General features: G+C 41.7%; 3 protein-coding genes across 4 annotated transcripts; 1 reads left to right on the forward strand and 2 right to left on the reverse strand.

Moving 5' to 3' along the window:
• Nucleotides 1-253: 253 nt before the first annotated feature.
• On the reverse strand, nt 254-6,370 carry LOC138211980 (interleukin-8-like). The gene is made up of 4 exons (XM_069172200.1): nt 5,618-6,370; nt 3,171-3,627; nt 1,278-1,413; nt 254-1,088 (listed from the first exon to the last, which is right to left on the reverse strand). The coding sequence occupies exons 2-4, from the start codon at nt 3,220-3,222 to the stop codon at nt 959-961; spliced, it is 318 nt and encodes a 105-aa protein (XP_069028301.1). The 5' UTR covers nt 3,223-3,627; nt 5,618-6,370; the 3' UTR covers nt 254-958.
• A 72-nt stretch (nt 6,371-6,442) lies between these two features.
• Nucleotides 6,443-8,507, reverse strand: LOC138211979 (C-X-C motif chemokine 11-6-like). Its single transcript, XM_069172199.1, has 4 exons — nt 8,360-8,507; nt 7,706-7,814; nt 7,507-7,587; nt 6,443-6,951 (listed from the first exon to the last, which is right to left on the reverse strand). Exons 1-4 carry the CDS (start codon nt 8,424-8,426, stop codon nt 6,825-6,827), a joined length of 384 nt encoding a protein of 127 aa, XP_069028300.1. The 5' UTR covers nt 8,427-8,507; the 3' UTR covers nt 6,443-6,824.
• Nucleotides 8,508-14,364: 5,857 nt separating this feature from the next.
• Nucleotides 14,365-24,105, forward strand: LOC138212017 (protein mono-ADP-ribosyltransferase PARP14-like). 2 transcript variants are annotated; one of them, XM_069172256.1, is made up of 14 exons: nt 14,365-14,595; nt 14,690-14,811; nt 15,545-17,053; nt 17,148-17,384; nt 18,689-18,913; nt 19,331-19,385; nt 19,456-19,602; nt 19,900-19,962; nt 20,065-20,241; nt 20,340-20,546; nt 20,649-21,257; nt 21,877-22,013; nt 22,440-22,620; nt 23,327-24,105. In XM_069172256.1, the coding sequence occupies exons 1-14, from the start codon at nt 14,424-14,426 to the stop codon at nt 23,611-23,613; spliced, it is 4,128 nt and encodes a 1,375-aa protein (XP_069028357.1). In that variant the 5' UTR covers nt 14,365-14,423; the 3' UTR covers nt 23,614-24,105. The 2 variants fall into 2 exon arrangements, with proteins under 2 accessions (XP_069028357.1, XP_069028358.1); XM_069172257.1 differs by having other exon boundaries at nt 20,340-20,525.
• Nucleotides 24,106-24,391: the final 286 nt, after the last annotated feature.

Genomic DNA, 24,391 nt, shown 5'->3' on the forward strand with positions numbered 1-24,391 from the left:
TTATTAGATTTTGGTACACACATTCATGTCCTCGTTAATAATGAACTGTAAGAACTTTCATGAATTCTGAAGGGCGGGCCAATCAGCGACCAGGGTCGAGGGCTGTCCCGCCCCTCCTTCACTGTGATTGGACGGCTGGTGGCAGGAACGAGTGCAGCGTTAAAAAAAAGATGCCGAAAGCTGCTGGCCTTCAATAAACACAATTTTTAAAAAACACTCAGTGGTCGGGAACAAAGACTTCAGTGGACAACGGTTTTAGTTAGCCTAGTTTTTAGTTTTTCCTAGTTTGATGTATCTCCAACAACACTGTTCAACACGGTGGCCAAACACAACAACAGGATTCACATCAGCACACAGGTGCAATATTTAATGCAAAAACACATACTTTTTAAACAAACGCCTGATTTTCTTTTTTTAAAGCCTCACATTAGATTTTTCAGTCGCTAGTTTTCCTTCTTAAACAAGTGTTGACCTTCTTCTTTTTTTTTGCTGCTGCTGAGGAAAATTCACCAAAAAGACTTATTTACTTCATATTTAGTGCGAGTAGGCGACAACATCTGCTTTCAAAAGTTCATACAATCAATCTTTCCACACAATCATACCACTTTAAAAAAAAAAAAAAAAAAAAAATGTCCCCTCGGGGATTAATAAAGTATATACCTACCTACCTAACAAGCTCAATTAAATAATCCATGCTCACACACGTCTTCCAGCACTCTGACATTACAGGTGATTATCTACACACACTGCTTTAACAAATATTTTTCCATAATCGACAGTATTTGGGTCATGTGTATAAAATATTATCATTCAGTAGAAATGCAATTCTGAAACAAAAAGGAAGAAGAAGCTGAAATAATACAAAAACGTATATCTAAAGTTAAATATTGTTCCCTGTTAGTGAAACCTTGTGGCTCGTTGCAGTGTGTTTTTTTTTTTTGGAATTGAAAGTCCATGTTTATGCCTGTTTCTTGTTAAGTGCTCCTCCCTGATGATTCAGTTGTTTCTCCAGAACAAAATGGATCAGCTTCTTGACCCAGGAAGACCGAGGATTCAGGCACACCTTCTCCCCGCTCGCCAGTCCAGCTCTGATCCAGAAGATTACCACAAAAAGTCATGAGTTCAAGAACAACCTCGCTTCCTAAATATGTATTTTTTTTGACAAGCCACCAATCATTTGAATTGTTTTATTCATATTATTTTCCCACAAATTGAAAAACGTGTTAGCTGCAGCCCTTCTTATGACGTTAATAATCTGCTGGTGTGACTCCACTTACATGACTTCTATCTCCGGGCAGTGCGGCCCCGTGGGGACGAGCTTGATGCTCCGCAGGCTGTCCGGCGGGATGATCCGGGACTCCACCTGCAGGCAGCGGCAGTGCGTGTTGTAGTCGCGGCTGATGGGCGGCATTCCTGTCGTCAACAGAAACACAGAAAACACACACAACTCAGGGGAAGAGTTCCTAAATCACGTCGTGCACTTGTAGACGAGTTTTTATTTTTGTATCTGTTGTTTACGTAAGAAAGGTCAGAACATGCATATGTTTACAGTTCGTGCAACAGATGTTGCAGCAAACACAATATCAGTCATGCATGAGAAGAATTTGCTTAATTTGAATGTCATATTTGCCATAAATCATCCTGTACAAATGCAGGTTTTTGTCTTCTGCTGCCTTCATCGTGATGATGTGAGTCACAGCTGCAGATTAAATTGCTGACAACTTCACTTTCTAACAGCACGTTTCATCACAACCAGCAGCCCTCTTGTTGTGACACACTTCTGATTTTTTTGTCCTCCAGTAAACTTCCCGTTTAATAAAGCTTAAAAAGTCTGGGTCACGCTGATGAAAAGCTGTTCTCCTTTCTTACCCGAGATTGAAAAGTTGGGGAGAGAGGCGGTAATACATTTTTAAACCGCCAGCGGTTGATGAGGTTTGGAAGGTCACTTCTGCGTCATTTTAATTCCTTTGGCCCATTGGTGGATCCATTATTTGGTCTCCAAAGGCACTTTTATGTCAAGAAAATTCTGTTTAAACTTATCCACATCTGTTTTTTTTTTTGTCAATAATGAACCAATCAAATCTCTACTATTCTGTGCACATTCAACTACAAGTAACAGAAACATTTCTTTCCTGTTCAAGCAGCCACTGGTTTCCATTTTATTTTACAACCATATGAAAACTTATTTGGATTCGCTTGCATCTATTTTTTTTGGAGTAGTTCTAGTTACTTTAATGTAATGCAGCAGAAATATTTCATTAGCTTTGATTTGAAAGTTTCAGTCTCTGCAAACAGATTTTTCATTTTGTTGTTAAATGATCACGTCATCGAGGATGGTGTGTCTATAGTCACTGAGATTTGTTTTTTTAGAGTTTAGTTAATTAGATTTTTCTGTCCAAAACACATTAATCTCAAAATGAGGAAAGAAGCTTTGCATCATATTTGCCTGCTGATCTGTATGTGCACTACGGAGACATTTACAAATTGGATTGTATTACTTTTGAAGAACTCATTTTAAAATATTGCTGTGAGCTCATAAAGCAGCTGCATTGCCCCCAAATTCATGAGCTGACGGGACCCTTTAGGTTCTCTGAGACAGATCAGCTGTCTGTCCTCACTCTAAAACTAAACATGGATTCAAGTTATGCTTCACATATCTGAAAGAAACATCCAGAAACTGCAAGTCTGCTGCAACTCTCAGTCCCTTTAAATTAAGACCGAGGACATTTGTTTGGCTTTTTGTTAAATGAAATAATCAATCCTTTCTTACACTGCATGGTAACTTTCACTCTTTTTATCATTTTATTTTCCTATTTAACCCCTTTCAATGAATTTTAGTCTTATATTGCTTTTACATTTTGTCTGGATGTCTTTTTTTTTTTAGTTACTTTGTTGTTGAACATAAAAAAAACTTGCCTTGTTTCTGTCCCTCCAGAAGAAACAATAAAGTTCAAATGGCTCATTCCTGCTTTCAGATTCTCACAAAAACAAACACCACCAACTGGTTCACCCAAACAAACAAACAAACAAACAAACAAACAAACCTACTTAATCTGGGTTTTAATAGCTCGTCTAACGACCCACATCGAAGCTGTCATTTCAAATATCACAGTGAGACTAACATGAATGATTAGTCACATGAAAAACCCTCCATCTGGTGTGTCTCTTACCGTGGATGAGGACCAGAAGAGTCCCGAAGGTCAGCAAGACGAAGAGCTTCATGTTGTTTTAGGTGGCTGATGATCTGTCACTTCTCCAACACAGAAGAATTTCTGTTGTGACGGTTGACAACAAAATCTTACACAGCAGTATTTATACACAGTGATCATGTGTTCTCTGTCTGTTGGATAGTTGACACAAAAAAAAAAAAAAACCCAGAGTGTGTGTGTGTGTGTGTGGTTTCACTTTGGTGCTTTCACATGTGCAGCAGAAGGCAGTCATGGGACGGTGAGTTCAGGGAGCAACGAGAAGTCCATGTCGAGGTGAAGAGACGGCGTGTTCGCGGTCAGCAGCCACAGAAACGAGTCACACAGAAGCAGCACGTCTGTCTGGACGGCGACGTTTCTTTTCTGCTACGTCGCAGCTCTACAGACGGATTCAACTCTTGGTTTTCCCCCACGTCTGAATCTGAAAGAGGAAAAATTATGAAGTGATCATGAGTTGCAGTTCTGTACACAATCTGAGTATTTACCCATTTCTGACCTTTTTCTAGACAATACAGTTACTATGTGAAACAGGTGTTTCTTTCTTACAAAGTTTTCCTTATTTTCTCATTTTCTTTTAGTTTGAGGTCTGCATGTGTCTTCGTTCAACCCTTCTTTTATTTGTGGGATATTGAATCGATGTTTTTACGTCACTGTGTGATGTTAAAAAGTGTCACTCTCATAGACAGGAAACCTCACAACAACCCTGCAGTTACACGAGCTCTGTGGAATATTTTAGCATCTTTCAGCTCATTGTTTTGGTATCCAGGCCCATAGACTGTATATTAAAAGTGGACGTAGCTTCCGAGTCTGAAAAATTAGGCCAAGTGCAGAAGTGCCTCAAACTGCAATACCACCGAGGCTCCAAAAAGGCTCCGACTCCATAGACTCCCATTGAACTTCACTCATGAGATACAAAGTCAATACCTTTTTTCCACTAGTCATTATAGTGTTGTTAACTAAAGTCATTCCTTCTTATTAATTTTCTTTTGGTCCATCTGAGAATAATCCTGTGGTGGCGGGGTGTGGTTTAGCTCAGCTGCAGGGGAGAGTGGGAGGAGTGGTTCAGGGAACGGTGCCAGGAGGAGGATAATTAACATAGCTGTTCTGTATTGGGGAAAATTGGGTCTGCTCTTATATAAATAAGCAGGACTTGGTGAGGGGGGGCAGCCCAGAACCCGGACGCTCGGAGACTGAACAGGAGAGCGCCGTCCCCAGTCGTGAAGGAGTGAATTACGAAATAAAAGAAACCAGAGACCAAACGTGGTGGCTCAGTGTGTCGTCTGTCTCAACGGAACCCCACGGTAGCTCAGACCTGCTACAAATCCCTTCATCAATTAGATATTAGGGCTCAAAAAGCAAAAAGCGTCGTCGGGTTCCCAATCAGATCGAGTCAGATCTGGCTCTAAACGAGCAATATGGTGAAGGATAAAATCTGAACTCACAACGGCAGTTCCCAAAACCGTTGGTTCACATTAATCACTTTAATCATTATCATTCTTGGCTAAGAGGGGCAGATAACCACAGTCAGCTATAGTGATCAAAGTTGAGCATTAAGCAGTTATAGAGCTAAATGTGATGTATTTGAGGCGGAGGAACACAACTTGTGTAATGTGTGTGTCTGATGTTGAGTTGTAAAGTTGGGATGTTTTGCGGGAGGAAAAAAAAGGTTGTTTTGGGATGAATTTGTTTTGTTTGACATGTTTTTCGATTAGCTGCGGGCCAAATATTAGAAACGTACTTGTCGTTTATAGTTTTGTTGTTTAACAACATTTTCAAATAGAAATTTCAAACAGAAATTTTATACAGTTAATAGTTATTTGACTGAATATCCACCTGAATCTGAACCTAAAGTTTTAAATATTATAATCTGTCAGAGAGATTAAAGACAAAAATGAACAAATAAGCAGCCAAAAAAAATAACCCACAATTCACCTTGGCAAAAAAAGCTGATATCTTTTCCAGTTTGGACTTGAGAAATATTTCTTCCTTATGATTACAGGCACATGTTCTTATGAGACGTTCGGGTCATGAATGTGGTAAATGCCTCGAGTCCGCATGACTGCGAGAAGTGAAGTGATGTCGCACAAGATGACTCGGCAAAACTGTGAACAAACTCGAGGGGACTTTTACAATCAAAAGAACATAATACTGTATATTTTCCATGGTGGTTTAATAAAGTACCGGATTAATAAGTAAATGTAACTACCATAATCCCAAAGGCAAAGGGATTTGTGGATTTCAAAAGTTTCCATTTGGTTCTGTCCTGAACTGTTCGGTGATGGAGGACAGCGCTTCAAAGTCCTCAAATACTGTTGCTGATGTTATTAAATCGAGTAAATAAAACGTATTTTGTATATTTGTAGAATCTCTTCAAATTTATCTCTTTTGTGAGGAGTCAGAGTGTGACTCACTTCTGCATGTTGCTTACGGGCCAGAGTAAAGGACATGGATGGAGCGATGCTGGGGTGGAAGTCAGTGCAGGTTTTAGCTGTGTTGACAGAGTCGTCACTTTTCTTCTTCTTGTAAGACAAAAGAAAGAGAAGAAGAGTAAAGACAGAAAGTGTGACTGTCGTTGTGGCGACCGGATGAGTGGTCGGCGTGTTCTCAGCTATCATCACACCCGTGACCCCCAAATAAACGGGCTTATTAGTGGTCCACTAGTTCAGGAGGCCGTTACAACATTAACGGCTGTCAGACGGTACGAGAACCTCCATCGTCATGGTAACAATCATAAAGACAAGGTTAACGTTGTGACACGGCGACACAGTTTGGTAAAGTTCAGGCACCAAAAGTACTCGGTTCAGGTCGGTTTAGAGGAAGATGCAGGTTTTGGGTTGAATTGTTACTGATGAAAGTTTCTTTATGTACGTCACGAAAGTAACGTTACTTCAAACATTCTGTTACTGAACTTACATACGTTACTTTAAATATATTTTAAATACAATTTTAAATACACTCGCGTTGGTTTGATTCTGCCTCTTGTCTTTTTGTTTTAACACTGACTGTGTACAAGTTGGTGTCTGTAAACAGTCAGTGTTTTGATTATTGGACCATACAAACCAACACCTGTTTACAGGTCAGTGTGTAGTAGTAGTACATGTTGGAAAATGTTATATAATTTGAGAACAGAATACATAGAAGTGTTAAAAAAAAAAAAAGCATGTAGAAAATACGAATAACAATACTGCCACTTAGAGGTTGGATTTGGGAGAAAATGAAATGAAAATTTCAGTGGCTGCTTTAAACAACTTTTTTTAAAATGTATTTATATGTGCTCAACAGCATCAGAGGGCAGTGTTGTACACTATAATTGGCAAAAGCAATATAAAAAAAAGCATGGCAGATATACACATTCACATCGATACAAAATTATTTAAAAAAAATCCTTTCAGCCACACTAGTTGCACAATAAACACTTCTCATACTCCGCATCATTTGATGCAGCAATTTACTTCACATTATGATCACATATCAAGGAAGGATTCCGTCACATTTTTATTCATCCTGCTATCAGTTTTATATTTTGCACCAAACTTACTCTGATGCTGGAAGCTGCGTTTCTCTTTCTGGTTAATGAGTTCATTATTTTTACGCAGGTAAACAAAAAAAAGCAGCTGTCTATGATGATGATGATGATGATGATGATGATGATGATGATGGTAGTTCTGTGACCGTCACCAGGGCTGATGTCGTTATTGTTTTGGGGCCGCTTGTTTCCAACTTAGCAGCATTCACCACCATGTTCCTGCGAAGAAAAACATACCATGGTCAACTATTTTGAACCCACAGTTATAAAACTCTCAAAATATGCTGAACATAAGCTTTGATTTCCAACCCTTAATGGCCGGTCACCTCCAAAGAATGACAGTTTTCCTTTTCTTACATTAAAGAGCCTTGAACAAGCCGAATATTCTCTCAGTTCACTTAAAAACAGGCAAATATATGATAAAATAAGATAAGATAAATAAGATAAGATAAAATAGAATAAACCTTATGAGGCAGAAATATATATATATATATATATATAAAAAAATTATGGTTATTATTCTTTTAATAATTTAATGACCATTCAGATTAATCGTGTGACCCATCAGGGGTCCCTGCCCCATCAGTTGAGAACCGCTGCTCAACAGCAAACAGTATTTTGCCGCGTGAGAAAATGCATGAATGTCAAAGTGAACACATGGAGGTTGAATGCATTTCCCATGCGCTTTATTGTTTGTCTACCGCTCTCTTCTCTGATTGGCCCGTGTTGCGTTGAACGCAGGTGAATGAATCTGCACCTTCAGTCTTGACTTACCTTTTTATGGTTTTCAGGATTGCGTTGGCTAATCTGGTTCCAGGGGAAAGACACCGTGTGCTCTTATCTTTCAGGATGACACTGCAGGAGAAAGAGAAAACCTTAATGTAACACAGCCTTCTAATCATTGCTTGTTTATGAATGAGGATTTTTTTTTTTAAATTTATTTCTTCATTTGCATGTTGCTGCAGTCACTTACATGACTTCGTGCTTGCTGCAGTACGGACGAGGTAGGTATTCCTTGGCATCAGCGATGGAGATGACATTCACGGACCTGCTCACTTTTACACACCTGCAGCCGATGCCATCTGTAAAAAGGTGACGGCATAATTTAGAAATAGCAGTCGCATCTCTCACGTTTCAAAGATATCAGACGGAGATTGTCGCGCTTCGGGCTGAAAACTTGCACGTTTTCCTGCAGTGGATGAAAACTAAACCTTAATGGATGCTCAGAGCCATGTGATTTACAGGGAAATTAAACTTTTAGCAAAAATGTGTGGTTGGAGTTAGAAAAAAAAAAAAAACTCAAGAAACATGTCACCTCCTGGAATCAAGTTCCAGAAAAGAAAAAGAAAAAACGTCCTTTGTACTTGGTCTGAACATGTCTGTTGTGGGACCTTGGTTACATGATCCCACGTCGCATGACATTCACGTGTGTGCAAGTTTCACGCTTACGAAATGTGTCACTTTCACGTCTAGACAGCCCAAAGCGTGGCTATCTCACGTTTAGCTGCCGTGGACCGGCGTGTCCATTTCACGCTTTGCCTCAACACCGGGTTGGTTATGTAGATACGTTATCAAAACAAACATACGGGCACAAAAGCTTTCCATAACACAATAAATTCAGACTTACTTTCTGAAGTGCAAACGACCACGCAGGCCAGGAGAAGGAAGCACTGGGTTGCACGATTCATCCCCATCTTAAATGGAAGAAATCAAGGAGTGAAGCACAAGCAAAAGACTTCCTGAGGCTTGCAGTAATGTGAACTCTTCCAGCTCTCTGAGCATGCAGGACTGAAGTCCCATTGTTCTGCACCCCTTTTTATACATTCACAGTTCAGTTGCAAAGGATTCTTTGGAAGTGATTGCGCAATTCTTTTTTCCTCAGAATCTACTTACGCTCTTTATTTTCACTTCCTTAAAAGGGCTTCCTGTGTTTACAGGATTTGCGTCATTTCATTGATCGATATCTGTCTTCAGGGGTGGGTAGAAGACAATCATGTTGAACTTGTGTACCATATTGTCTCTGTAGAGCTGTACCAACATGCAGATAACCATCTCAACCGTGAATCAAGACTGATGAGGGCTGCCAATACCATGCAGATGCCCACTGCATGGTGGCATGGTGATGAAGCGGAGCGTTACAGCTTCTCACACACTGAAATAAACAATTTATGCTGAAATAAATCTGATTCTATCACAAGTTATAGTTTATAATTTTCTATAACCCTGCATAAACGTGACATAAAATGTCATCAGATTTTCACACAAGTCCTAAAAGTAAAGCTTGTGTGTGTGTGCAACATGCAGATAACCATCTCAACCGTGAATCAAGACTGATGAGGGCTGCCAATACCATGCAGATGCCCACTGCATGGTGGCATGGTGATGAAGCGGAGCGTTACAGCTTCTCACACACTGAAATAAACAATTTATGCTGAAATAAATCTGATTCTATCACAAGTTATAGTTTATAATTTTCTATAACCCTGCATAAACGTGACATAAAATGTCATCAGATTTTCACACAAGTCCTAAAAGTAAAGCTTGTGTGTGTGTGCAACATGCAGATAACCATCTCAACCGTGAATCAAGACTGATGAGGGCTGCCAATACCATGCAGATGCCCACTGCATGGTGGCATGGTGATGAAGCGGAGCGTTACAGCTTCTCACACACTGAAATAAACAATTTATGCTGAAATAAATCTGATTCTATCACAAGTTATAGTTTATAATTTTCTATAACCCTGCATAAACGTGACATAAAATGTCATCAGATTTTCACACAAGTCCTAAAAGTAAAGCTTGTGTGTGTGTGTGTGTGTGTGTGTGTGTGTGTGTGTGTGTGTGTGTGTGTGTGTGTGTGTGTGTGAGGAATATTATCATACTGCAACACAGTACAGATGTAACCCAAACAACTTTTTATCTAAATTATTCAACTCATTTTCGCTGCTTCCCAAAACCATCTCTTGCGTTTTGAAATTACGAAACGTGACCAATGCTGCAACCTCGATGAGATTTCTACCAACAACTCAGTTTTTAGGATTATTTATATTAGATTATCAAAATAATCGTTATTGTAGCGAACCCGCTTTGAAGTATTGTTCACAAAGTGCCAGAACCACATCTGCTCCCCCGTTATCTCCCATTCAAGCTGACTTCACCCCAACATCCTGTAACATGTGAACTTTTGTTAAACTGCTCTGGCCCTTCGTTATTAGGTAGGTAGGTAGTTACTTTATTCATCCCCAAGGGGAATTTTTTTTCGCTACAGCAGCATACAGGAAGCAATAAGATAATAATAGAATAATAAAAAGCAATAAAATAGCAATAAAAAAATATTAAATATAAAATGCACAGTATAAACAGTATATACAGTACAGTATATATCTATATATATTATATACAAACAACCAAGAAACACAGACAACAGTGTTATTGTTATGTGATGGATTTTGCCAGAGGTGAGTTATTGTACAGTCTTATTGCGGTCGGCAGGAATGATCTCCTGTATCAGGAATGATCTCCTGTATCTGGAATGATCTCCTGTATCAGGAATGATCTCCTGTATCTGGAATGATCTCCTGTATCAGGAATGATCTCCCGTATCAGGAATGATCTCCCGTATCAGGAATGATCTCCCGTATCAGGAATGATCTCCCGTATCTGGAATGATCTCCTGTATCTGGAATGATCTCCTGTATCAGGAATGACTCCTGTATCAGGAATGATCTCCTGTATCAGGAATGACTCCTGTATCAGGAATGATCTCCTGTATCTGGAATGATCTCCCGTATCAGGAATGATCTCCCGTATCAGGAATGATCTCCCGTATCAGGAATGATCTCCCGTATCAGGAATGATCTCCTGTATCAGGAATGACTCCTGTATCAGGAATGATCTCCCGTATCTGGAATGATCTCCCGTATCAGGAATGATCTCCCGTATCAGGAATGATCTCCTGTATCAGGAATGACTCCTGTATCAGGAATGATCTCCTGTATCTGGAATGATCTCCCGTATCAGGAATGATCTCCCGTATCAGGAATGATCTCCCGTATCAGGAATGATCTCCTGTATCTGGAATGATCTCCTGTATCAGGAATGACTCCTGTATCAGGAATGATCTCCTGTATCTGGAATGATCTCCTGTATCTGGAATGATCTCCTGTATCAGGAATGATCTCCTGTATCTGTCCTTGTGACAGCAGAGCTGGAGGAGTCTTTTGGAGAACGTCCTCCTCTGTCCCTGCAGCAGGTGGAGAGGATGGTCAGGATTATCCAATATGGATAATAGTTTGTTCAGCGTCCTCCTCTCCACCACCTTTTCCAGGCTGTCCAGTTTGTAGCCGATGATGGAGCCGGCCTTCTTATTACCCCTTTTAACTCATAAAAACCCAAACTTCTGCCACAAGGGGACACTCTCTCTCTCTCTCGACTCCTCGATGTCTCTCACCCCTCTCTCTCACTCTTCTCCGCCCTACTTCACCCCTCTCTCTCTCACTCTTCTCCTTCATCTCTCTATCTGAGACGTGACGTACACCACGGGATCTTTGGGCCAGCATCGTAGCCAGACGAACGGATCGGAAGCAGAGAACGGGAGGAAACCCCCATTATTCGACTTCCATTGACCGGACGTCTGAGCGACACCATCTGGACCCGTCTCCGGCTCGTGTTCAAGACTCGTCACAAAGGAGGCCGGTTCATTTCTTCAGGGTGGCGAATTTACTATGAGAAGTTATATAATAAATCCTTTTTAATTAGACCCAACTATGTCATGGTGGTATTTTTCTGAATATATCAAAGAATTTGAGTTCCGATATGAGAATTCTCATTTAGGTTATGATTGACTGATTTTATATTGATTTTGAATTGATAATTTGTCCAATATTGGACTGGTGCCCCTTCTAATAACAAGAGCAATATTTAATCCTCACGAATTAAATTGACATCACGCTACATTATTATAATAAATAATATATAGAATTATTTATTTATTGCTGATCATGTTATTGTCGCAGCAGGCAAGAAGTGCAGGCTCAGCAACATTTAGCCGCAATTTAAAACATCCCCATATTTGCTACTATAGCTAATCCATCCATTCATTTCTGTTTACTTTTGATTGAACACTGACACAAGCAAATTAAGTATCTAAAAAGTACTTGGAAAAGCTCGAGGAGGCTGGAACATGTTCAGAAAGGGACACAATAATAGGAACAAGTCCCAGGTTGAAAGATGCCAGACATTTTCTTTGAGGAACTTTTGTTTTAGCTTCAGGTGCAAAATGAGGTGGTTTCAGTCCGGATCAAACAGAACCACGGTTCGTTTGCAGTGTGTGAAAACACTTTCTGGACAAATTAACGGACACCGAGGCAACCGTATCATCACTCATTAAAAATGGAAAAAGAAGAAACTGAGAAGTAGTCTGTTCATTAATTTTTCTCCTTTCAAAACTAAGAAGTCTTCCAAGCGCATTAAATGAAACAACAACAACAACGTCAGAGTAAAAGTTGCGACGTGAAGTCCAATCAAATGTTTCCGAGCTAACAAAAACAAAAAAGCTCGGTTCGGACCGTCAGGTGTGAAAATGCTTTTCGAAAAAAAAAAGAAAAAAGATTGATACCACTCTCATATCTGTCTGTTAAATATGCAGCTACCATGAGCAGCTGGTGACTTCAGCTTAACGTGGAGACTGATAACATGTCGCCTCCTTACTGGCATCGTGGACTGAACTTATTTTGGGACCCATGGGCAGGAATTTGCTTAGTTCCCCATTTATCACCCTCTGAATCTGAAACCCGAGTTCCTGTGCTGAAGCAATACTTAATGTGGCGAAACACAACTTCACCTATTCTTTGCCACGTCTTGTCCATCGATTAGCCAGGACAAGCCTTGAGCAGTTTTTTCAGAAAGAAGTACAATCGTCACATTCCTCTACTCGCCGAGTGTGCAGACATCTTAAGCAGTGAGCAAAAATGGAGCAACTCAGATCAAGTGCAGCTGCTGAAGCTTTTGTTTGTCAAACTTCTCAACTCTGATGAAAATGTTGAGTTTTTACAATACAAAAAAATTCCAATTTACCAGAGCCCAGAAGGATCCAGTCATGTCTGAACTTTTTTTTTTTTTTTTTTTTTTTTGTATCAGCATATAACCATGTAAACATTTACAGTCTCTGATAGTGAATTACGACATGTTTAACGTTTTATGAAAAGGCCTAAAAACAATGCTTATTGTCCCGATTAGAGTTTACCGTGTTCTCTATTCTCATTTTAAAACCTGTTCAAGGCCTCTGTAACCTTTAATACTCCCAAGAAAAAACATTTTTTTTAAATTAATTAAATAAAACATGCATAATTCTCAAGAATTTCTCTAAGAGTGTTGAGTCATTCCATCATTTATGTGTTTCCAAATTTCATGCTAAACGCAGTGTCACAACAGACAAATACCTTGATCATCAGTCATCCGAAGTGACCTCCAAACACTTCTCTAATTGGTTCAAGTCCTCCATATCGCGACTAACCTCTCCCTAGAGCCGTCTAGCTGGTGCAGGCACTCCCTATAGAGTCCTTCAAGCTCAGCCAATAAAATCTCTCCCAGCTAAACTACCCTCTGGTGGTATCCCCCATGTACCCCTCTGATCAATTCATTTGGTTGGCCCAAGTGCCTCCTTGGACAGAGGTGGTCCCTCAGAGTCCTTCTGGTCAAACCAAGTACTCCCTTTTGGGAAACCTCGTATCATCTGGTAATCCTAATTAGCCTCCCAAATTCAACTGTAGTTGATAAAGCTACCTCTGGTAGCCCCGAACTCAATGAACCCCAGTTGCACAGTGGCCAATAAAGCCTCTAAACATCCCAAGCTCTTATATTTGACTCCGTTTGACCTCCAACAAATTTCGAGGATCAGGTCCAAGCCAACATCCCCAAGCATAATTATCAAAAACAAACACTGTGATCCATCTTTGTTCATCAAAGCCCTCCCTCTGTCCTGGTCTCACACTTGTTGGAGTGAACTTCTCAATCAAGTTAGGACAGTGGAGGCATCAAATATTACAAATATTTAAGAAAATATGAATTAATTAATTAATTAATTGTTAAACAAATGAGCTCCGAGGACGACTTCAGGATGAATAATGCTGTGATCACATGAAAACAAACAATAAATACCACATAAGTCAAAAACTAAAACTTAAAGCAAGCAAATTTTACTGGACTATGAAGGGATCTCTGTATTTTAGTTTCAGTAGGACATCTAGTGGATTGTTAGCAGTACTGCAGGATGTCAAGTTACACAACACAATTGCCTGTGTGGTGGTGTATCTTTATATTTTTATTCATTTTTCTATCGTTTGAAATCACATGTGAAATGGATCAAAATGTCCTAATTTCTTCTCATTATTTTGTACTGGTGAAATAACTGTCCGTGAACTTTTTTGGCATGATATTAAGATATCGTCATTGATGTCTTCATTATTATGTTAAAACCAAAGTACTTTTCATGGAACCGGCACAGCAGAACAAACAGGTAGATAACCCTTCAACCTAAACATGCGCCATTTATGTAGTATTTTGTCACAAGGAAGGGGTTTGCTATTTATAGCAAGTGAAAGTAAAACAGAAACTAATCATTAAAGTTTAGAATGGCAGTCAGGACACGGGCGTATAAAAAGTTCTCGTAGTTTTAGATTTGAAGGTGAAATGGAAGAATACCGACATTCATTGTTTTTTGAAGCCAAAGATCTGACAAGCAAAGAGAAGGAAACTATCAGGAGACACTTTCAAAAAAGAAGAGAGTCTGGAGGAGGTGAATGTGGACAGATAGAAAAGGTTGGAAGCAACATCTATAAAATCTGTTTCAAAGAAAAAGAAGGTAGGCAATGACACTGGGTTAAAGTGAGTTATTTGTAAAATATAGTTTTAAAATATCATCTGTTTTATAACTTTGGAATTTTCTGTTTTTACAGATCAGGAAAGGGTTTTATCGAAGAAGTTTCACACCGTCAAGCTTCCTGGAGGAGAGCAGCGCTTGACAGTCAGCCAAACCAGTTCATCACAGATCCCCGAGCAGATAATCAGTCAACCACTGGTGAGCGTTACTGCCAAGAAACTAGTCCCACCCCTGGCAAAAATATCTGGCCAAAAAGGTTTTTGGGGAATTCATAGTTAAATGTCACTTTCAAATAATCATCACAAAGCAAATTGACCAACACTGTGTAATCTGCAAAACAAAGAGCCAATCTACTTTTAAAACGGGACCAATCAGCACATCTGGAAAACATCTGGTGGTGTGCCTCATTGAAATCCAGAAAAAACAACTATTATATATATATATATGACCTTTAATTAACCAGGTAAAATCAATTGAGAACCAATTCTCATTTACAATGATGACCTGTCAGACTACGGAAAAACGCATAAAAAAAAAAGTTGCCAGCATCTGATAAACGATAGTTCACGATTCTGAAATCTTTTACAATATCCAGATTATTATTTGTTTTTGTTTTGTAGTCTTTGCTTTTAGTTTGGATTTTGAGTTTCCCGTTTCACTTCCTGCCCTTAGTTTTATCGTCTTCCCTGCTTTTCCCTGATTTGTGTTCACCTGTCCCTCGCTGTCCTTCCCTCGCTGGTGTATTTAGTCTGTCCGTGCACCTTTCCTCTTTCTCAGTTAATATTTTGAGTTTGCCTTTGTGTTCCTGTGCTTTTTGTTCCAAGTTAGCTTTGCAGCCAATTACCAAGAGGAATGCAAGTCTTATTATTTATATATAGTATTCTTTTTCATCTTACAATAACATGTTTTTGTTGATGCTCTTCTTCTTTAGACATTTGCGAAAGCCAACAACAAAAGTCTTGAGAAGATTTTCAAAGTAGATATTTTCCTGCTGTATTACCTGAGAGACGACACCAAAGCATACAGAGTCTTCCAAAAGCAGCTGTCTTTAATCGGCTGCACGGTGGAGTTTGATTTTGTGGAGGAGTGGGCAGTGGTGAGGGGGGATATTGAGAAGGGGCCCGGAGGAGCTGCTGGCGGTGCAGCGGAGACATGGGAGATACAGGTGGACCGGGTCTTCATCAGTCTCACCGAGAACTACATCTGCCATCACGTGCTTGAGCCCAAACAAGTGAAAGCGTTACTGCAGGACGCCTCCTTTGCCACCGACGATATAAGAGTCTACACGCAGAGCAGTTATCCTGTGGTTGTAGGAGAGGCTGAGGCAGTGAGGAAGAAGATTACAAATCTGGAAAAGAGCCAGCAAACCCTGAAGAAACTGCCAGTTGTGGAGAAGCAGTTGAAACTGGTGGAAGAAGAGTTCAGTCAAGAAATGCGTACGCATTATCCAGACGTTAAAGTCCTCAGACAAAACGCCATGATCATCTTGGACGGTCCTGACAAGGAGGTCCAGTCGGGAGCGGCGAAGCTTGATGAACTGATTAAGAAGATAAAAGAGAAGAAAGTTCAGCTCCCGACAGCTTTGTTAACCTTCGTAACAGTCAGCAGTGCCGTCTCCAAGTACCAGACTCGCTTCAGGCAGAACCTCAGAAATCCTGTTTCCATAGAGGTGGGGTCAGACCTGGTACTGTCCAGTTTGTCTTCTGATGCCCTGGAGGAGGCAGAGGCAGCAGTGTTGAGAGACCTGGCAGTGGCCACGGTGAAGCTGCAGGGTGCTGCAGCTGTACCTCCAAATCTAGACAGAGTGAAAGAAATCCTCCTCAAAGCCAAGAACGAGGTAAACCGTGTGGAGCTCAGAGTGGACGTCAGCTTCCTCCCTGCCGAAGTAGGTCTGGCGGGCTACAGCGACAATGTGAACAAGCTCAAAGAGATTCTTCACGACTTCCAGATGAATCAGGTTTTAACTCAAGAAGTGCTGAACCTGCCGCAAGCCGAACTGGTCGACTGCTTCGATACGCTCTTAAAGCTGTTCGGCATGAAGGAGAGCGAGGTGACCATAAAAGCCTCACATTTTCCAAACCCTTGTGTGTTGGTGGCTGGTCCCCGTTGTCAGGTTCAGGAGACCCAGCAGTTCCTGATGTCCGCTCTAGGCAGCCTGACCTCGGACACTTTGGTGTTCGACGGACCAGGGGCTCAGCGCTACTTCCAGGCAGACGGTAAAGTGAGCAAAGAGCTGGTGGAGAGTTCCTGTCGGGTTCTTATCAGGGAACAGAAAGCCGTGCACTCCCCGAGTGTGAAAACCAAACCTCGAAGCGTCAGCAGCCCCGTCAGCATCATGGCCAGACCTTCCAGGAATAGAAGCCGCTTCAACACCGTTGGCAGCTCTGCCGTTAACAAAACAATCCTAAAGATCAAGATTGGCAGTTTAGAGGATGAGCAGGTTGGAGCATTTCTATTCCTCTTTCCAATATCCCAAATGTAATCACAAAAAAAAAGTTAGGCAGCACTCTCATTTGTTGCCATGATTTCCACAGGTGAATGTGTTGGTGGCCCCCATGGTCAACAAGCAGCTGACTTCTACAAATATTGGTGCAAGTCTGTCCAAAAAAGCGGGGCACACCTTAAAGGCGAAATTTGTCACGGCGGCAGCGACCGGTACCTTCGTCCCCAGAGACGTCCTGCAGGTCGATGCGCCTCCATCTCTGGGCTGCTCCAAGATCTTCTTCATCGAGTGCTTGCCTTGGGACGGAGTCCGAGGGAGGAGCATGCAGGTGAAGTTAAATACCTTTTTTTAAAAAGAAAACACTTTTGGTGATGGGAACAAATTCAAGGTCCATTTACTGAAAGGAGACCGATCAAGTAGACTTCATAGCTGTAAATTTTTTTTTTTTTTTTTTTTATTTACTCTACTGAATGAGGGGAAAAATAACTGCAAACACTCTACAGCAATACGTATTTAGATATGTAACCTTTTCTGCCAATGGTTTTATCACAATCTTAGGAGAGACAATGCTTTTGACTTAGTCCTCAGTGGTTTGACTACAACATCCGCGGACTTAAAGCTCTAAACGAGGCGTCTTTCATCTGAAGTTAAAAGTCCTTGTTAACATGTCCGAGCGGTCATGGAGGCAAATGAGCAGAACAGGAGTCCAGAAAAGGGTTCAGATGAAGCTTCATTTATTTTTGCATTAAACCACCACACCCAAGGTTCACCATCACCTACCAGCCCCCACCAGTCTCCTACACAAACTAACTGAGCTCCTTATATACACCTTCTCACTCTAATTAGTCCAGACATACCATCTACAGGTAAGTATATATATCATCAATATATGTACAATAAATATTTACACGATTTCACCAACCCATAGATATCGATCATAATCTAAAATGATTACAGTCCCTATAAATAGAGTAAATTATCAATACCTAATTTATCTAAATAAACAGAGCAACACATATCTCTACTTCCCCCCTACCCACTTCCTGTGGTTGGTTCTTCCTGGAACTATAAATGTGTGCTCGAGCCCCGGGGGAACTGTTTTGCCTGAACACCTCGGGAAGAGGAAACGGGCAGAGGTGAGTTGTTGCAATATTTAAACTAACTTTTATCTTTAGCTTGGCAATATATATAATTAGACATTATTACAATCAGTCTGTTCAATCAGTCTCTTACTGCACTTTTCTATTTGTTTGTTCCCAGGGAGAACAAAAGGAACCACTCAGCGTCCCGGCCGTGGACATGGCTCCCAGCATCCACCGTCCAACAATAAATATATTTAATAAAATGGTGTGGTCTCTCTTTGGGACATTTATCACACCACATCACAAATACTGTCCGCAGCAGAGGTACCGGCGGTGCGTCGTTACAGTCCTGAACACATTCACGCTGCTGCATTTGTTTGTACTCGCAAAAACTAACAGAAGCGGTTGTTCCCCCGCATGCACGTGTGTAACTTACCTGTTTTTAATCTGCCAAACAAGGTTTAACTCCAAACTTCACACATGGACTTGGAAAGAAACGTGCAGTGAAAGAGTTGCCTTTAAACTTTTGGTTTTCCTTTTTTTTCTTCAGGCTCTGGGTAACGGGCTCAAGAGATGTGTGGACCTCTGTGTGCAGCAACACTTGAGTTCAGTGGCCTTCCCTGTAATCGGACCAGGACTCGTCTTGAAATACCCGCTGAGGGAAGCTATTCAAGTGTTGACAGAGACTATTGTCCAGTTCGGATTGTCTGCATCCCCTGGATCTCTCTCCACCATCCACGTCGTCATTAAACCCGGCTACCCGGACTCCGAGGAGGTGACTGTCGCTACTCGCTGTAACTGGTCTGTATGATGCGTACGTGTATTATACGTGTACGTATATGTAAGGGAGGCACGGTGGTGCAGTGGTTAGCACTGTCACCTCACAGCAAAAAAGGTTCCGGGTTCGAATCCGGTCCTGGGCCTTTCTGTGCGGAGTTTGCATGTTCTCCCTGTGCTTGCATGGGTTCTCTCCGGGTTCTCCGGCTTCCTCCCATCATCCAAAAAAAAAAACATGCACCTCAGGTCAGGTTACCTGGCGCCGCGCTAGTGGCAGCCTGCGGCAGCATCTCCCGCCTGAGAGCCCCCCTGCTGTAGTGAAGAAATTTCCCCTCGGGGATTAATAAAGTGTATAAAATCAAAAAAAAAAATCAAAATCGAATTTCTCGTGTAATGATGGCATTTCTATTTGCAGTGCTACCACGATGTCTACAATTACCTCAGCTCACACATGAACCACGGAGGCCAAGGTAAACTACAGAACTGGTGGACTCACTATTTTCATCAGCATGCTCACTTGTGTGGTTTTCTTTCTCTCAGTGATCTTCAGATCCCTCACCAGTGACCTCGATGACATCACTGTGATAGTGGGAGGCGGGGTCAAACTACAGCTGGTGTTTGGTGACATCACTAATGAGACGACAGATGCTGTGGTGAACACGACTGACTTCAAAAACTTTGAACACGGTAGGTGAGAGCGCCACCAGCAGGTCAGTTACTGAGTCCAAATCTCAACATCTGCTTCATGAATTGGCAAAAAAGTAAATAAAGAAAATGAAACCCTAAATACGTTCCTTCAGTTGTATTTTGGGGGTTCAGTGGTAATGAGAAAATGTTAATGTGCCTTGACACCTGCATCCTCACAGAGCTGCTAACATGGCTGCAGTATCACGTAAAGCCCAACAAATGTCATTATTATCAGCCTGAACTTTGAGCAGAGCGCTAACTCGTGAAGCGTGCTGACATTTATTCTTTATTTCACAGACGGTGTGTGTAAAGACATCTTGACCATCGCTGGACCAGAGGTGGTGGCTGAACTGAAAGCAGGTGATGAAGAGCACCAGCTGTACACGACCCAGCGACACACGCTAAGCATCTTCTTACCTGCGTACTTACACACTCGCGCTTCCCGTGTTGTTTCGTCTGTAGCACAAGTGGTCCGAAGAGGCGTTTTCGGATCCCAGGCGGGACGGTTCCCCTGTAAAAGAATCTTGCATGTGTGCGGCGAAAAGGATGCAGGTGTCATTGAGCAACTCATGTGTGGCATCGTTGGCTATTGTGAATCGTTCAGATTCAAGTCTGTGGCAATTCCTGCCATCTGTGCTGGTACGTCTCCGTTTGTACATCATGAAAACACACCTACCTCCGTGTGAGTTTGGTGGTTCAACGCTTTTGATCTGATGGTGAACTAACGACGTGTGCAGGCACCGGTGGGTTGGATCCGGGCGTCGTGGCGGGCGCCATCCTACGAGGGATCAAAGCTGCCACGTCCACTCGTCTCTACAGCCTCGAGGACATCCGCATTGTCCTGATTAAGATCGACGTCTTCTTGGCGTTCAAAGAGGAAGCAATGCAGATGTTTTCCACCACTGTAGTCAACACAAGTGACAGTAATTCTCACAAATTGCCTTGTAACTTGAAATCTGTCTTTTTAAATCAGGATTCTGATTTTTTTTATTTTTTTTATCTCATTTTATTGTGAATTTTACTGATAGTTTGACTTAACTTTTCAGCGTCCCTGCCTCAGCTGCCACCAGTGCAGCCTCCACCGTCTGCGAGCGCAGACATGAGCAGCCTCCAGACCAGCGCCGCGGCCCGGCAGTCCGCCTTCCTGTTCCTGGGTCTTCGCAAACAGGATGTCGACGATGCCAAGGAGAAGTTTGAAAACCTGTGTCAGACACAGTGCCTCACTCAAACCTTCAAAAAGGAGGAGCTGGAGGCACTCACCCAGGACGAGATGGAGGACTTGAAGCGGCTGGTGGACGCCGAGGGCCTCTACGTAAAGGAGGAGCCGGTCGGCAGCTTTAAGGTGAGCGGCCTGAAGGACGGAGTCAACGAGGCGGCGCGGATGATAAACGTGAGTCAGCAGGACAACCTCAGGAGAGCGATGAGAGTCCGGGAGGAGGAGGACCTGTACACCCGCGTGGTCTGGTGCATCATGGGACGAAGCGGCACCTGGGAGAGACTTCCCAAAACAGCCAATCACGACCTGGAACATAAAGTAGCGAGAGTGATGGTGGACTCGCAGGGAGACTCGTGGGTCGTTGATCTGCAGACGATGCAGGCCGTGGAAACGATAACCGGACTTGCGATGAAGCTGAAGCGACTTGAGAATCTGCCAGGTGAGAAGATGCCTCTCAGAAGGGCTTTACCGATACACGAGAGCAAAATAAATCACACTGAAATGTTATGATTATGTGGTTAGAGAATGGTGGTAAAAGAAAGGAATTTCACAGCTCAAAAACTCACCTTTGTGGTCCACGTGGTCGCCGCTTCTGGAGCTTTTGATCACATGACCTTCACCAGCAAATCCCCATTTGTCATGGAGATGAAGACGCTCCATGTTTTTGACCTTGTTGGTTTTTGAATTGAGTTTTAAGGTGAAAAAAAATCATCGCAGAAATTGAGAAAATAACTTTAAATATAGAGAATTTATACAAAGGTTTAGTTTTACATATCTGCCGCCCATAATAATTGATAATGGTACATGTGGTATCGATTGGACTTCATTTACCAAACAAGGAGTTTTGTTTTGATTTCCTTCACACTGACACTCTATACAAGATTTGCAGTAGATCATAAAATAATCCCCCTCGGGGATTAATAAAGTAACTACCTAACCTAACCTAAATAAAGCTGCAATGAAGGCTTCTACTGCATCTTCACTGTATTTGAGACCTCGTTGCCTCACATGACCTGATGACAGAAAACAAACGTCTAACGCCTCTGATTTGTCGTCAGACTTCGCTCTTCCTCTGTACTGGGACAGCATGGCCGCCAATGAGATGATAAAGGTTGTTGCACTGCAGCCTTCCTCTGCAGAGTACCGGACAGTGAAGGAGCTCTTCAAAAGAACGTCCACCAAGTCGGTGGTGAAGGTGGGAGACCCGTTTGATTGTTGGTAGATACACTGCTGAAAACAAATCTGAAAACGTGCTGTATATTGACTCAATACTTAAGTTAAAGAAAGGAGGCGAAATGTGTCGGGTCTATTCTACTGTTTTAAGTTTTTTCCAACGTTTCAACCTAACAGCTACACCTATAATGTCATACCACTAACCACCACTAACTCCGATGTCCATTGAATTAATGTCCACAAATATGCTCAGAAATTACATCGTAGAAAAAAAAAAAAAAAAAAGGGTCTCTTTACAACTCCAGAGGCTGAGATCCAACATGTTTTTTTCAGGTTTCCAAGTATTAAAGTCATTCATTGGCTGCTGTGCAAACAGCCGTTATGCTTCCTGTATGGACGTGCCAAATTTGCTGAGGATATTAAAACCCCTTCGCTGTTTTTCTGTCAGATCGAGCGTTTGCAGAACGTCCACCTGCGTCGCGTCTACGAAGCCCAGAAGAAGCACATTTCTGACAAGAACACGCAGCAGGGCGGAGCCGGAGAAAAGTTCCTTTACCACGGGACCACTCAGGACAACTGTGACGCCATCATGAAAACGGGCTTCAACAGGCGCTTTGCTGGACAGAACGGTAAACGATCTTTGGATGCAGCCGACAAAAACTGAAACAAACTCCGGTAATCTGTCGGTTTGTTGGAAACACAGAAGAAAGTCTGGTTTCCTTCTGCACCCACTCAAAGGAGTTAGGAGGAGGTGGTTAGTGTCAGGAGATGAGGTCGTAGCTAATACTCTTCAGATTTGAAATATAATAAATTCTACCTCCTTCAGGGCAACAAAAGACTTTCAAGAAGGGGAATTAAAGATTACAGAAAAATGTTTTTAGAAAATTGAATTCAGACTTTCTCTCATTTCTGAGGAAAGCAGAGTTGCAATAATCTATTTCTAAATTCCTGACTCATGTTCCTGATGCAAAACTTCCTTTGTAAAAGCTCCCCCAAATTTTTCTCTGCTGTATTTCTCTTTCCTTTTTATTTTTCCTTTCAGTTGGTCCTTTGTTAAAAGTACTAAAATAATACTAATGTCCACATTTTACTGATGTCTTGAAGTGTTGGAAAAGTTCCACATACAAGCTGTCAGTACCAATAAAATACCAGCTTGTGTCACACGTCCAAACAGTCCAGAGTTGAGTTTTTTTTTTAGTTTATTATACCAATGAGTCTTTCCCTAACCATAAACTAGTAGTTTTAGTTACCTAAAACTCACCAAACCTTTGACTCTTCAGTTTTTTTTTTATGATCCTTTCGAGTTCATATTGTTAAACCCGCTTTTTCTTACAGCAACTCTCTACGGTCACGGTACCTACTTCGCCGTGAAAGCCGCCTACTCGGCCAACCCCACCTACTCCAAGCCGGCGGCCGACGGCTCCCAGCTGATGTTCGTGGCCCGAGTCCTAACGGGCGTCTACACGAAGGGCAGCGGCGACATGAAGGTGCCCCCACCTCGAGACCCGCAGCAGCCTCACGACCTCTACGACAGCGCCGTGGACGCCACCGACAACCCCACCATGTACGTGGTGTTCCACGACAACCAAGCCTGCCCGGACTACCTCATCACCTTCCAGTGACGGCGAGGGGGAGGGGGGGAGGAGGAAGAGGGAGTCAAGTTTTTATGGGTGTTGAAAATCTGAAGTCTAATGAATGAATGAATGAAGAGGTTTGTTCTCAGGTGTTTGCGTTAATGTATTCTATGTTTACAATTACATGAATGGTGAAATTTGTGGGTATTAAATTAAACAATTTTTTTTCCAGTGAGTCATTTAGATTTAAAGTTTAAGTGAATTATATCCGTTTTAATCCAAAACTAGGACGAGAAAGTCTGATGCACTTTGCACACACACACACACACTACAAGATGCGTTTCTCACTTTTCAGAAATCAACGTATTTCCTTCAGGTATGAATCGAGTCTGATTTTGATTTGTTTTTTGAGAGTTTGTTTCGGTGTTAATCCGAAGTTGAAGACGTTGCTTCTAATAAATGGGAAAATGGCATCTTTTCTGACTGGCATGCATGCACGCTCAAGGAACATGTCACAGCACGATGCGTTTATTGATCCTTTATTTGGCTGATATTTGCATTAATTATTGCACAGAAGAGAAGAGTTGGAAGATACATTTGACTGCTTTAGAAACACTGACATTTTAATTGTGTTGTGGAAAAAAAAGCTAAAGCTGGATTTATCAATATTTTGTATAATATGAACACAAGATAAAATAGGTCACTCGTGTCCACTGAGAATTATCACCCGACTCTGCTGAGAATTTTTGTGTCTTTTGGCTTGTTTTGATTTGATGGGATATTTACTATTTGGTTCAATTTCTGGCCACCATTGATCCTGTATGTG

This window comes from Embiotoca jacksoni, unplaced genomic scaffold (genome assembly GCF_022577435.1).
Source record: "Embiotoca jacksoni isolate LCO1_2020_lvr unplaced genomic scaffold, fEmbJac1.0.p SCAF_51, whole genome shotgun sequence".
NCBI classification, from domain to species: Eukaryota; Metazoa; Chordata; class Actinopteri; family Embiotocidae; genus Embiotoca; species Embiotoca jacksoni.

Excerpts from the sequence above, each read along its gene's own strand:
- LOC138211980 (XM_069172200.1), bottom strand. The coding sequence starts at position 3,222 with ATGAAGCTCTTCGTCTTGCTGACCTTCGGGACTCTTCTGGTCCTCATC. Across the intron at positions 1,414-3,170 it reads TCTTCTGGTCCTCATCCACG|GAATGCCGCCCATCAGCCGC; the intron begins GTAAGAGACACA and ends TGTTGACGACAG. Across the intron at positions 1,089-1,277 it reads TGCCCGGAGATAGAAGTCAT|AGCTGGACTGGCGAGCGGGG; the intron begins GTAAGTGGAGTC and ends CTTCTGGATCAG.
- LOC138211979 (XM_069172199.1), bottom strand. The coding sequence starts at position 8,426 with ATGGGGATGAATCGTGCAACCCAGTGCTTCCTTCTCCTGGCCTGCGTG. Across the intron at positions 7,815-8,359 it reads GGTCGTTTGCACTTCAGAAA|ATGGCATCGGCTGCAGGTGT; the intron begins GTAAGTCTGAAT and ends ACCTTTTTACAG. Across the intron at positions 6,952-7,506 it reads ATCCTGAAAACCATAAAAAG|GAACATGGTGGTGAATGCTG; the intron begins GTAAGTCAAGAC and ends TTTTCTTCGCAG.
- LOC138212017 (XM_069172256.1), top strand. The coding sequence starts at position 14,424 with ATGGAAGAATACCGACATTCATTGTTTTTTGAAGCCAAAGATCTGACA. Across the intron at positions 14,596-14,689 it reads CTGTTTCAAAGAAAAAGAAG|ATCAGGAAAGGGTTTTATCG; the intron begins GTAGGCAATGAC and ends CTGTTTTTACAG. Across the intron at positions 17,385-18,688 it reads TCCGAGGGAGGAGCATGCAG|GCTCTGGGTAACGGGCTCAA; the intron begins GTGAAGTTAAAT and ends TTTTTTCTTCAG.